This window comes from Drosophila innubila (assembly GCF_004354385.1).
Source record: "Drosophila innubila isolate TH190305 chromosome 3R unlocalized genomic scaffold, UK_Dinn_1.0 2_E_3R, whole genome shotgun sequence".
Lineage (NCBI taxonomy): Eukaryota > Metazoa > Arthropoda > Insecta > Diptera > Drosophilidae > Drosophila > Drosophila innubila.
Window position 1 is genome coordinate 23,650,288 of NW_022995380.1, and position 12,571 is coordinate 23,662,858.

The following is a 12,571-nucleotide window of genomic DNA, read 5'->3' on the forward strand; positions in this document are numbered from 1 at the left end:
GATTCTGACACCTTTCATTTTTTTGTAAAAAATCATGTGAAATTGAACAAAAATTTGGACTTGTAAAGTGGCTAAGTCCGCAGTTTGACCAACTTCAAACTATCATAACTTGATCAAAACTGAACCGATTTTCAAGCGGAATGTCATTTTGATCATCAATTGGCCTCTAAATTCATTCTGTATTTAAAGTTTGTTCATTTAGAAAATTTAATTATTTTCGACCAAGATTCGATTTCGATGCTAATGGTCCCCCCTTTAAAATTTCAAAAATTCAAAATTTTAAATCTCAAGTTTTCACTTTTAATCAACTCCTTATATCGTAATTAGTATAAAACAACACTTTAAACTTGATTCTGACACCTTTCATTTTTTTGTAAAAAATCATGTGAAATTGAACAAAAATTTTGGACTTGTAAAGTTGCTAAATCCGCAGATTGACCAACTTCAAACTATCATAACTTGATCAAAACTGAACCGATTTTCAAGCGGAATGTCATTTTGATCATGATTTGGCCTCTTAATACATTCTGCATTTAAATATTTTTAAATTCGTTAAAAAAAATTTTTTCTCTTGGTCTAGCTATTTATTTCGATGTCATATTTATTATAAAACGAAAGGAACTTAAAATTATCCAGAAATTTAAGTTGTTCCGATTCTTTGCCACGTTTTTTCGTACGACAAAAAATATTACGTTTCTCAGATATAGTGTATAGGTACATTATTTATTGCACTTGGATCATATTAATTGCACTATCCATACAATAGCCCTCAGCTTTTAGTTTTTTATTAAAATACATTTGAAAATCTTTACAATTTGAACATTTCATTTATTAAAATAATAATGTTCTGAATTATTCAGAGTATTTTCTAAATGAATCAAGTAACAACAATATTTTTAACTGTATACTGCTTTTATTAGATGAATTTTATAATTTTAAAAGTGCTCAAATTGACCAAAAACCTTGTTAGATATAATTGTTGAAATTTTCATGTCATTTTTACAGAAATTTCCAGACATTTCTTATACCTTTGAGGGCCTTTATAAAGTCCACCTAATCTCCCAATTCACTCATGGCACTATATATAAAGTTTTTATAGTAGTAGACGCTCATAAAGACATCGGGCTTTACGTAGTTGCCACATTCATATGTCCAAATATTAATACCGCACAGTTGATCATTGAAGATCAGTGGACCGCCAGAGTCGCCATGGCACATTGTTTTTCCATTATAGCCGGCGGCACAGATCACATTCATGGGCATCCTTCTGCCGAGCATTCCATTGCACTCCGACTTGGATACGATAGGAACCCTAATTGAACGCAGTGTATTATCATATGCATCGTTTTTTCCCCAGCCAGCCACGGTAACCATACTCCCAGCAGATAGATCCCCCTTGCATAGCGGTATGTATCCAATGCCCCTTCCTCTCATAGGAGCTTGAGCACTTAACACCGCAATATCAGCAATAAAGTTGTATTTATCGTAATCGGGATGTATCGCAACGCCACGCAAATAGTTTCTATCTCTATAGAAATAATTTTGCACATCTGTTTCGCCAGCGACCACATGAAAGTCTCCATAGTTCGCATCATCGAGACAATGAGCTGCCGTGAGAATGTGACGTTCGCTCAACAAATTTCCAGTGCATGTCAACTGATTCTCTCGGAAGATCTGCACAGCGAAGCCTCCCAATTCCCCTTGAGTAGTTGGTCTTCCTCCAAAAATTCGGGGTTGCACAAGATCCTTCTCGGGTAGATCCTTATTGGGTAGTTCCTTCTCGGGTAGATCTTTATCGGGTAGATCCTTCTCGGGTAGATCCTTATCGGGTAGATCCTTATTAGGTAGATTCTCTTCGCCAAGAATCAATGCAATCATTAGTAATTGAATAAATGTTCTCAGATACATTTTAGATGTTTTCCATATGCGATTCAGCTTTTAACTATCAGAAGAATATCTATTGTGTTAACTATAGTTTGTTGGTTCCACTAAATTGATTAGTTGCACTACTAAGCCATGGATTATTTTCTCCAGTTATGGCTTATAATCTACGCTATTATATAACTGTGGTTGCTGTATCTGAAGTTTTGAGCAAGTCCATAGGGTCGTCGACAAGTCGCCAAATAAACTCGAAAAAGAGTTGGAAAAGGGGAAAAATGAGCCCCTTTTTATTCTTTGAACTTTTCACAAAATCGCCGCACGTTCTGTTGCTAGTACATTTGCAGTTTCATACACACACACACACACACACACAGCACTCGAATGGATACAAGAATAAAATGTAAATGTGCGTGCGCCTCTTGCCAAATTGTCGATTTTATTATTTGTGTTTATATGATTTTTCAGCTGTTCTGCATTTTAAAGTGGCTACAAAAGACACAAATACTAAAAGAGAAAGACTGTAAGAGTATAAGGCAAGGAAGGGTAGAAAGGATAGATGGGGCAGGCTGTCTGGCTAGGGGTAGGGGGTGTGGTCATAACATGCGCCGCGCGTCTTCAGCCTCATTTCTTATTATAATGTGAAAAATATCCTTTTACAAATTCAAAACGTTGAAATGTGCGATTTCTTTTGTTGCCGCATTTAACTGCCAGCATGTAGCTGTATCTTTATGTATCTGTATCTGTGCTTGAGTATCTGTGTATATGTGTGTGTGTGTGTGTAAGTAAGTGTGCTTATATAATACCCGTTTGTACATATTGTTGCCAGGACAGTTGCTGGAGAGAAGCACGTTCATATTGAACGCACGGCAGTGTTGTGTTACTCACAGATACTTTTACTATAGATACGAGCACTCGTAGCCACTCTTCGGCATTATATTTATCATTTCGTATTGAAATATTCTGCGCATCATTTCCTTGTAATTTTCTACATGCTGCGTAAGTTTTGTATTGCCATCAGATGCTATATATTCTATATGCAATACGCTATGCCCTCTTTCAAAACGTTTTTTTTTTTGCTAAATCATTGTTGTCATTTGCTTTACTTATATTTAATGCATTTAAAATATGTTTAGCATGCTTTTTAGACACATACAAATTGTATTTAGCTGCATAATACTTCTGATAACTTTGAGAGGAGTTTTAGAAGATCCTGACGTGCAAAAAATTTAGAATTAAACAATATTTGTGGTCAAATAAAACTCTAGAATTTAATTTCTTAAAGTAAATTCATACCATAAATATATCACAGAATCGAATTTCAAATTTGTAGAGACACCATTTCAAAAATGACTCCCATTGTAAGATTTAGATTACTTTCAAAATGAGTTACCAACTACGTTACTGTGATTTATACGTACTAACTTTAGTTTATTTTTACATATTACTCGTAATTTAGTAATTCATATGATAGGGAGCTTTACTTTAAGCGTTGGATATCAAGGGATAATATAATCTCATATATTCTCTAAATGCAGCGCGCTTTAATTGCACTGCAAACCAAACAAAAACTTGTATTTGTGTTAACTTTTCAAATTTAGCCAAATACATTTCGATTGCTTATTTTGCGCAAAAAAAAAAGGAGAAAAAAGCGAAATAGAGAGCTCAACGGCAGGATTTGAAAAAGCAATGGAAACAAGTGTGGACAAGAGGACGAGTATGACAGTTGCTTTTATTAGTTTAGTTTTTGAAATTAAACGTATTTGCATGTCATATGCAATTTGGACATGCGTGTGAGTGAAACATTTTTTTTATATTTTTCATTCTAGCAGTTTTCAAACTATGTATTTAATATTGTTGCTTAGTACTTTTTTCTGTGTGTTGCTGTTGCTTTTTTGTTTCTTGTTGCATTTGAGAGTGTGCAATTTAATTGCTTTTTCGGTTTTTGTTTTGCAGCTGGGCGAGTATTTCATTGCGGAATATGTCAAAAATGCTTGTCGTCTAAAAATTTGACCATTGCATTGCAACAATAACAAGAACAACAACAACAACATTAACTGTAACAATGGCAACAAAAACATAAAAGAGAATCGAGTTCGAAATGAAATTCACGCAATGCATCAGGAGATTTATGCACACTCTCTCTCTCTCTCACTCGCTCTATCTCTCTGTCTCAATGTGTAGCTACAATATTTTGCTTTTAAGCTCCGGCTTCCAGCATTTTATTGTCTTTACTGTCCAGTGTCCTCGGTTCGACACCCTTTTTTGTTAGGCAGTCAAGCAGTTAGCAAGCAAACCCGTTTCGAATGTCAACGGAAGCCGTCGCAATGTTGGTTAGTTGGCTGCCATCGAAATTCCGGATTTAAGAGCAAAGTAACCAAAATGCAATTGTTTTGCAATTGGCATTTTGACCACATTCTGACACCCTGGCAATATGGCTGTGCGAGTGTCAACAGCGGCGACTGTAAATTGCCAAAAACTATATGCATATACATTGCATACATATACGTATACGTAATATATTTAACCCATCTATACTGCATGCACACAACACAGAATGCATTAGGCAGAGAGAGAGAGAGAGAGAGAGAGTGAGAGAGGAATGCGACACTCTGTCGATATGCAGAAATGTCCTTAATTGAAAATGAATTTGGTTTTTGGAAAAATAGTAATTCTTGTTGTTGTTGCTGCTGCTGCTTTTTTCGACTACTAATTCGGAATGTTTTGTGTTTTATCTGCATGTGACGCTCCATTCGAAACTAACGAAATGTTATCGAGGAGTAAGTGTGTGTGTGTGTGTGTGAGTGTGTGTGTGTGTGTGTGTGGATATATTTGCATATTTGCAAAGCCTGCAGCGCAGACAGGCCATGGGCATCATCGTGTGTTATGCTGCACCACAGCTGCGCCATTGTTTACTTAGTGTCGCCGAATCTGGACAGGACATGGAATAGGATCGGTCAGGCCGAAAGGCAGAGAGTGAGAAAGGAAGAGAGAGGGCGACGGGTGGTAGTGTATATAGTCTTTTACTAACAACAATTGCCGCTTAGTGTACGTTCCGTATGCGCATTGCCAAATAAAAATACACACACATATTTGAATTGGACAACGACAACGACAACGACAACGAACGAGGAGTTGCCTATATTGGTCTCCCAATGTCCACTGTCCACTGTCCTGTGTCCTGTGTCCCATGTCTGGTGCTGTATTTGACGAACGTAGCAGCTAAATGCAATAACATTTGTATCTGTATCTGTATCTCTAGCTGGCAATCTGAGTATGCATTTATTTTGAATGGTACAGTTAGATGGACACGGCTGCTGGCTTCAAACTGGGCCTCAATTTGCTGTCATGCATGCAAATTGCACTAATGAGCGACACAGAATTTTGCATACACAAATGGATGACCAAACAGAGTCGCAGTCGGGGATTATATAACAGATTCTCTATATCGATTCATATATATGCATACACTGAGAGAGAGAGAGAGAGTGTGGTTAAAAGGACTTGATGACACTCCACAAATTCTAATGTCCTAAGCTGGAAAAACACTTTACTGGGGTTAAACCACAAGCTTTTTTCCCCCCATCTTTCTGCTAAAGAATAAAGTTTTCACGCACGGTCGCGTCTTTCACGGACCTGTGACTGCAACTGCTACAGTAACTGCTACTGCGACAGTGACATTTTTTGTTGCCATTTTTAGTTGCCATTTTTAGTTGCCGGTTGCAATTTTTGCTCATTAGAGTAAATGCACTTAATTAGAGCATGAAAACCGTTTTGGGGCAAACCCCGAAAAAAAGCTGAAAAGAAAAACCAACTGGCAACAGAAATGGTTGAGATGATTACGCCATTGTTAATAACAAACATGGTAAAGCAGAGAAAGGGAGAAACAAAACTGTTTGCTGTAAATTAGAGCAAATAAATAAAGGGATAAACGAAATGCGACAAATGTGCAAAAATAAGTAGCAAATATTGTTAACAATGTTGTGAAATTCCCGTTGGGTACGTAATTTGCATTTCTCGCAGCTCTTTGGCGTCATTAGCTTTAAGTGTGGCCAAAACAGATAAACCAGGCTCTTTGATTGCACTCATTAAAATGTATTAACATTGATTACTGTGCAGCTTAAAAAGCTTGAAACAAACCCCAAAAGAATTTTGTAGCACAGTAGGATAAGGGATAGAACGAATTGACTTTCCAATACTATATGTTCTTATAGTTGTGCCTAGTTCTAGAAAATTCAGGATATGCAGCTTAGGACTATTAGATATATTAGCTGGATAATTATTTCGTTTAGAGATTCCAAAGTACAAAAGTTTACTTGAAATTTTTAATTAAAATAATATACATTTTTCTATGTTTATTTTTTTGTATTAAATTTTAAATTAAATTCATAATTTGTTATTCCGAAAATATGTCCAGAAACTGAAATCTGAGAGATTTCAGGAACAGTCTCATTTAATTTGGTTATTTTCAATAGAAATTGTCTTTTACTCTCTAGATATTTATAATTCAGACATATTGAATGAAAATAATTTAAGATACACTTTATTTTTAAATAGTGTTGTAAAAATATATCGAAATATCGATCGATTAGTTCGGTTATTTTCAATAGAAATTGTTCCTTACTCTCTAGATATTTATATTTCAGACATATTGAATGAAAAGTAGTTAAGATACACTTTATTTTTAAATAGTGGTGTAAAAATATATCGAAATATCGACAGCTCTATTTTAGCGAAAGCGATTATCGAGTACTTGAACTCGATGATTTTTTTTGACGATCTATCGAGTTGATTAAATCGATTTCCAAAAAAAAGCAACAACTCACTGGGGATTGTTTATCGTAGTAAATTTGAAGAATTGAGAACGACCGTAATAATAAATAGTCTACAAAATTGCAAAAGTTTGAATAAAGTATGAAAACGATACAAGAAAAATAAGATTTGTAATAAAAGAACGTGTGTATTTGTGATAACAATTGCGTTTTAAAATAAAAAACAATTTTTTTTTGAGAAAACTTGATATTTTCAACTCGAGATACAATCTTCCGATATATCGACAACTCGATACTTATTTTTCGATATAAAACTCGATCTAAAATTTGAATTTACATTGCTATTTTTAAGTATCTGCTAGAAAAGACGTAACAATTTTTTATGTGGCGTAGCCTCAATGCGGAAAAGTGACCAAACAAATTTAAAACCTGAAGTCCGTTCGTCTCGTTTTACAGCTGCAACTGGCAATTGACTTTGACTTCTCTGCTGTTTTCCCTCCGCTTTTCCGAGTGCAGTTAAGACCCGAGGGGCTGACAGCATCAGCGATAGAGTTGGCGCTAGCGATGAGCGTTGGGAAAATTGTACGTCCTTTGTATTTCTTTGTCGTTTAATTAACTAAAAAATTGCTTTTTTAAATAGTTGGCAACGGCAACGACTCGTCGTGGAGGCACTCACTGAATCTCTGACTTTGAATGCGAGTCTGAAACTGAATTTGCCTCTGGTTCGAGCCATAAAAATAACGCTTGAATGATTTAGGGCCGTAGGCCACTCTGTCAGCTGAAGGAATATAATATTTGCTTTTAGTTTTGTCCGCCCCTTTTTCCGTAATTCTGCGCCCTTTTTCGTTGGGCGCATTGCAGCGCGCCTTTTGGTTATGCAATATTCATTAAAGTGAAATAAAGCAAGCTCTGAGTTCAGCTTGTGTGTTGTAAGCTGTTGTTGTTGTTGTTGATTGCTTAAATATTCTCTTTTAGTTAGTTGCGAGTGTGTCATTTTTCTACACACGCACACACCTACAACTTGTTGTAATCTGTCTCATATCGCCATTAAACATTCACAATGTAAATATATAAATACCAGAGTAAGATGCTTAACAAGCACACATACATGCATCCACACTTTGCTATTTCCTTCCCCTCCCCCTCCCCATCACTACACCTGTTTGTAGTCTACAGCTTAGCAGGTTAACAGAGTTGCCCCATCATTCCATTTGCCTGTGTGCAAATTCCATTGCTTAAGTTGCCTACACTTCGTAGGCTTTGCTGAGATTGCCACTACCCCTAACGTCCCTCTTCTCTGCTCCAATACCAACACCATCACGTGTGTGTCTACTTAGCATTAATGTGTGTACTTGGGCTTTGTATTAATTTAATTGAACAACAGCGAAACATTTCCTAAGCTCTGTGAAACTGTTATCCTCTCTCTGTATTCTCTTCTCTGTACATACGTATCTCCGACTTATTAAATTGAGTTAAAATCAAATGAAATCTTTAATAACGAGTTAAAGTCCAAAGCATATTTCTGGCTAGGATTCGTAATTAGGAAATAAGTAGAAAATCAGACAATCATAGGTTTTATTTCGGATTTGTTATTTCGTATTTGTTCCAGTATCAAAACATCAATTTTTAAAAATTGAAAAATGCTTAAGTGCTTTTTTATACTAATATATAAAGAAATGAGATACTAATTGTAAATAAAACTCTGTCTCGAAAGGGTAAAAATCGAAACCAAGATCCAGAGGAGAAAAAAGTTTTTTAGCAAAATATATTAAATTTGAATGCAAAATGAATTAAAAGGCCAAGTCATGATCAAAATGATATTCCGCTTGAAATTCGGTCCAGGCTTGGCAAAGTTATGCTAGCAATATTACAAGTCAAAATTTTGTTCAAACTTGGCCTGATTTTGTACAAAAAAAATAAACGTCATAGTGCTGTTTTATACCAATAACCAGATTAGTATTCAAGACTTTTTTCAAAAAACCACGAAGTGTAGAAATAAAAGTGTAATCTTAATTACATATACCTCTAGCATTTCCACTTTAATTTCAACCCATTAAAAATAATATTATTTTATTTATATAAATTGTCAGGCACTTAACTTATTTTCAGCTTAGACTTATTTTCATTTGCTTATTATAATTTTAACAATTTACTTCGCAACGCTTTCACTTGGTAGCAATATAATAAAGTGCCCGAATACATACAGACATACACACACATTCATGCACACGGATGATTGCGCTATAACTATTCATTTGAGGCATTATATACATATAGATGTTTTTTTTTTTTTTGTAGTCTTTTTCGTTTTCTTCTCTCTTTCTCTGTCTCTGATGTCGTGTAATTTTGTTTTGTTTGGAAAAACGCAAATTTTTCGGTGCATAAATTAAAATGCAAATCCTCTGCATGGAAAATCCCCCTGTAATTAACATACATTAGTACGAGGAAATGCAAAAGTTTTCTTCTTTTTTTTTCGCCCATTTTCGGCCAGAGCTCTCCGAGTTGAAAACTGGCAGCGCCTTCAGCCTTTAGAGTGTCTGGATGTCAGATACGTGTACATGTGTATGTGTATACATGCACATACATATATTTTCGTTAATTTTCTGGACAATGACAGTTAGGTAATGTGTGCAAGGGCGAACGGGTCGTATGCGCAATGAGCGCTAATATAAAAATACAACGGCGCAGTGCAGAGTGCAGAGGGCAGAGTTCAGAGTGAAGCGACCGAGCCAACTGGCCAAAGGACTACTCATGCATATGCACCAAGAGGCAGACTAAATGACTCGTGTTGCTGTTGTTGTTGTTGTTTTGTTTGTATGTACTATAAAATGAGCAAACACTGGGCCTGCCAGCAAGTCAGGACGGCGAATCTGCACTTTACATAGCACACTTTCAAGCGCAAGCTAACACACACACACACACACACACACATATGGACTGTGCTTGCATAATGAGTAAATTACACAATGAGCCTTACGAGCAGCTGCTTGCACTCGTTTTGGCCAGAATTTGTGGCTCACTTGACTTTTGTTGTGTTTTCCTCTCGCCGCATATTTTTTTTTTTTTTTTTAATTTTCAGTTTTCTTTTTTTTTTGTGCTTGAAATTTTTCCACATGGAAAATTATTTGATTTATTTCCACTTGGACACACTGGCACTGCAATAAATCTTCGTTCAATATGGCAGAGTCACACACGAGGGCGACACTGGCGAGGGGAGAACGGAAGGCGGAAAGATGGCAGGCTGCACATACGACTATATGCCCAAGGACATTGCGGCATTCTCCTGTGCGTACATCTGTATATGTATATGTGTATGTTAATGTGTGTGTGTGTGCGTACGCAGTTGAAAACTAAAATTTTATTTAGTGTTTAGTGCGCCTTTTTGGACAGCTGCAACAACAACCACAACAACATGACCAGAGAGAGAAACTGTAAAAGTAATTCTGAAGAATTTTGTTGGGCCAGAAAAACGACAAAGACACTGACCGCAGCAATGCTTTCAATTTACTACAAAACTTGTGCAAATGCAATAGCAATAATAACAACAACAGCAACAACAGCAACAACAACAACAACAAGAGGTGGAGAGTAGTCTGAGGTCACTGTGCACAGTGATGAGCACGAGTTATGTCTCAAAAGACTCTGCTCTGCTCTGGCTACGGTTCTGGCTGCGGTTCTGGCGTCACCAATTGTTGCCCCTAGAGAAGCTGGCAGCTCTATAAAATGAAACTTTATTACACGTAACACACACACACACACACACACATACTCGTACTGCAAGTAGTTAGACATTTTACAGCGTAATTGAATTGTTTTCAGGCTTTTCTTAAGAGGCCAGCAAAAGATACATACATTCTCCCCCAATTGACCATCGCCCACTTTAAGCAACTTATCTTAATTTTCTTTCAAGCGAAAATTTGCCTATGCCTCATTTGGTTGCTACTGTCTCACTTTTTCCGTTCCTGGGTAATTTAATGAAATTTTATTATTATTAACATGGCCATTAAAGTTTATTTGATGGCCCAAAAGTGTGTGTGCTGCAGTTGAATCGTTGTTTTTTTGGTTGTCCTTGCCCTTGGCTAACCACCAAAGCTTGCTGCATAACTTGAGGCGTTGCGCCTTGTCAGGAAAAAGAGAAGGAGAAAGCGACTACAACATTAAAAGAATAACTGGAAATCATTTGACCAAGCGCTCAAAGGAATTTTCTTGCAGTTTGTGGCCCTCTTTGCCTATGAGGCGGGGAAATTGAAAATGGGGGAAAAGCAACTGCGATGTGGGTTTTACGCCTGGCATTTTGCAAAAGGCGTTCAAGCATTAAAATAAATACAAATTAAAATATTTGCTCACATGTGTGTAAGAGGGTGTTTGTATTTGTGTTTGTGTGCGTATTTCGGTTGGATTAAGCAAATTTCTAGTCAAAATTGTTTTGGGTTTAATTGCTTGGAAATGTTTTTTGTGTTGGCAGAAACGGCAGTCAGGAATTTCGAATTTCAGCTCAGACACACAATTAAAACTTATAAATTGTACAGGGAACAAAGGGTCGCAGGTGGTTTAAAGGTATATCCACATAATTACGTTAAAATTGACCACATCAACTTAATATCGAAAATGCAATAAATGGTAAAGGTATAACAACAGACAAGGTACGGCTAGGAGTTGTGCTTTTATTTTAAATGAAATGAGCAGCAACAATAAAAGAGAATTTTTTTTTTTACAATTATTATAATAATAATTTAAATAAATTTGCTTATTAAAATTTCATAAATAACATACACACTTAAATTAATAGTAATTTCTAGCATACTAAATAATTTTTATTCTACTTAAGGCCGTAACCTATATTAGGCATCATATTTTATAATAAATAAAGAAAATAAATTAAAGTAAATTTTTTCGCCCATTAACAAAATTGTTCAATTACATACTTTAAATATGTCTTTATTTCTGAAGTTTAGAGGGTACATGAAGTATAATTTTAAAGATGACTTCTCATACATCATTCATATGATAATAACTGCTGTTCGATCATCTGCCAAATGTATAAATTACTCTTTTAATTTCATGCTTAAATTAACATTTAATAATTCGAAAGCTCGAGTTCAGCAGGTAAATGTCAGAAATGATTTGAGTTGGGATTTTGTTTAATTTTAAGATGATTTTGAGGAAACAAATGAATGTTGGCTATCAAGTCTATAGTCGAGCTTCATTTGGATTCGTTATCACATGATGGAATCATAAGACAAAAGTTTAACAACGTCTGACAAGATATTTACGAACTGCGGCGACTGTCTGACGGGAAGAGACAAGGGAACCAACCCACTGGGAATGGACTACAAGCACCATCCAACCACACAACAACAAAAGCAACATGAATTACAAAATATTCAAACCTGTGGCCTCCCCTTGCCAGAATATAACCCCAGTTCCTACCAAATCGAGTCGACGAAGGAGTCGAGTCGAGTTGAGTTGAGTTTCATTTTGGTTCTTGTTGCGCTCGACTGAAGCACAAATACCGGAAATTGTTGTCAAGATAATTATTGTTATTTGTTTTTCAACAAAGAGAGGCAGAGTGTGGGAGATACAGCAACAAGGATTGCCTGTGGGTTGTCCTTTGTGTTCGGAATGCTCATCAATCCGCTAAAGACATCAAAATTCAGCATCATTTAAAGCTAAAGAAGAGTATTAGAACGAGTAACGAGTAACGTGTAATTTGTGGTTGGACTGTGGCCATGGAGAATATCCTTGCCTCTAGTTTTGCCCGAGTAGTTTGTGGCCTGCGGTTTGCCAACAAAGTTGAAGAGTTCATGAAACTCGTTGTCGAACAACTGATTAAAATTTGAGCACTTGATTGATTCTGATATTGCAAGGAGACGCAGCAGCAGCAGCAGCAGCAACATTTGCTGGCAAGTCAAGTGCACTTG

At 36.2% G+C, this 12,571-nt stretch overlaps 1 protein-coding gene across 1 annotated transcript; it reads right to left on the reverse strand.

Moving 5' to 3' along the window:
* Positions 1–891: 891 nt before the first annotated feature.
* On the reverse strand, positions 892–1,920 carry LOC117791017 (seminase). Its single transcript, XM_034630646.1, has one exon. It carries the CDS (start codon positions 1,906–1,908, stop codon positions 1,054–1,056), a length of 855 nt encoding a protein of 284 aa, XP_034486537.1. The 5' UTR covers positions 1,909–1,920; the 3' UTR covers positions 892–1,053.
* Positions 1,921–12,571: the final 10,651 nt, after the last annotated feature.

Bases quoted from the DNA above. Each gene is read 5' to 3' on its own strand.
- LOC117791017 (XM_034630646.1), bottom strand. From the start codon at position 1,908: ATGTATCTGAGAACATTTATTCAATTACTAATGATTGCATTGATTCTT.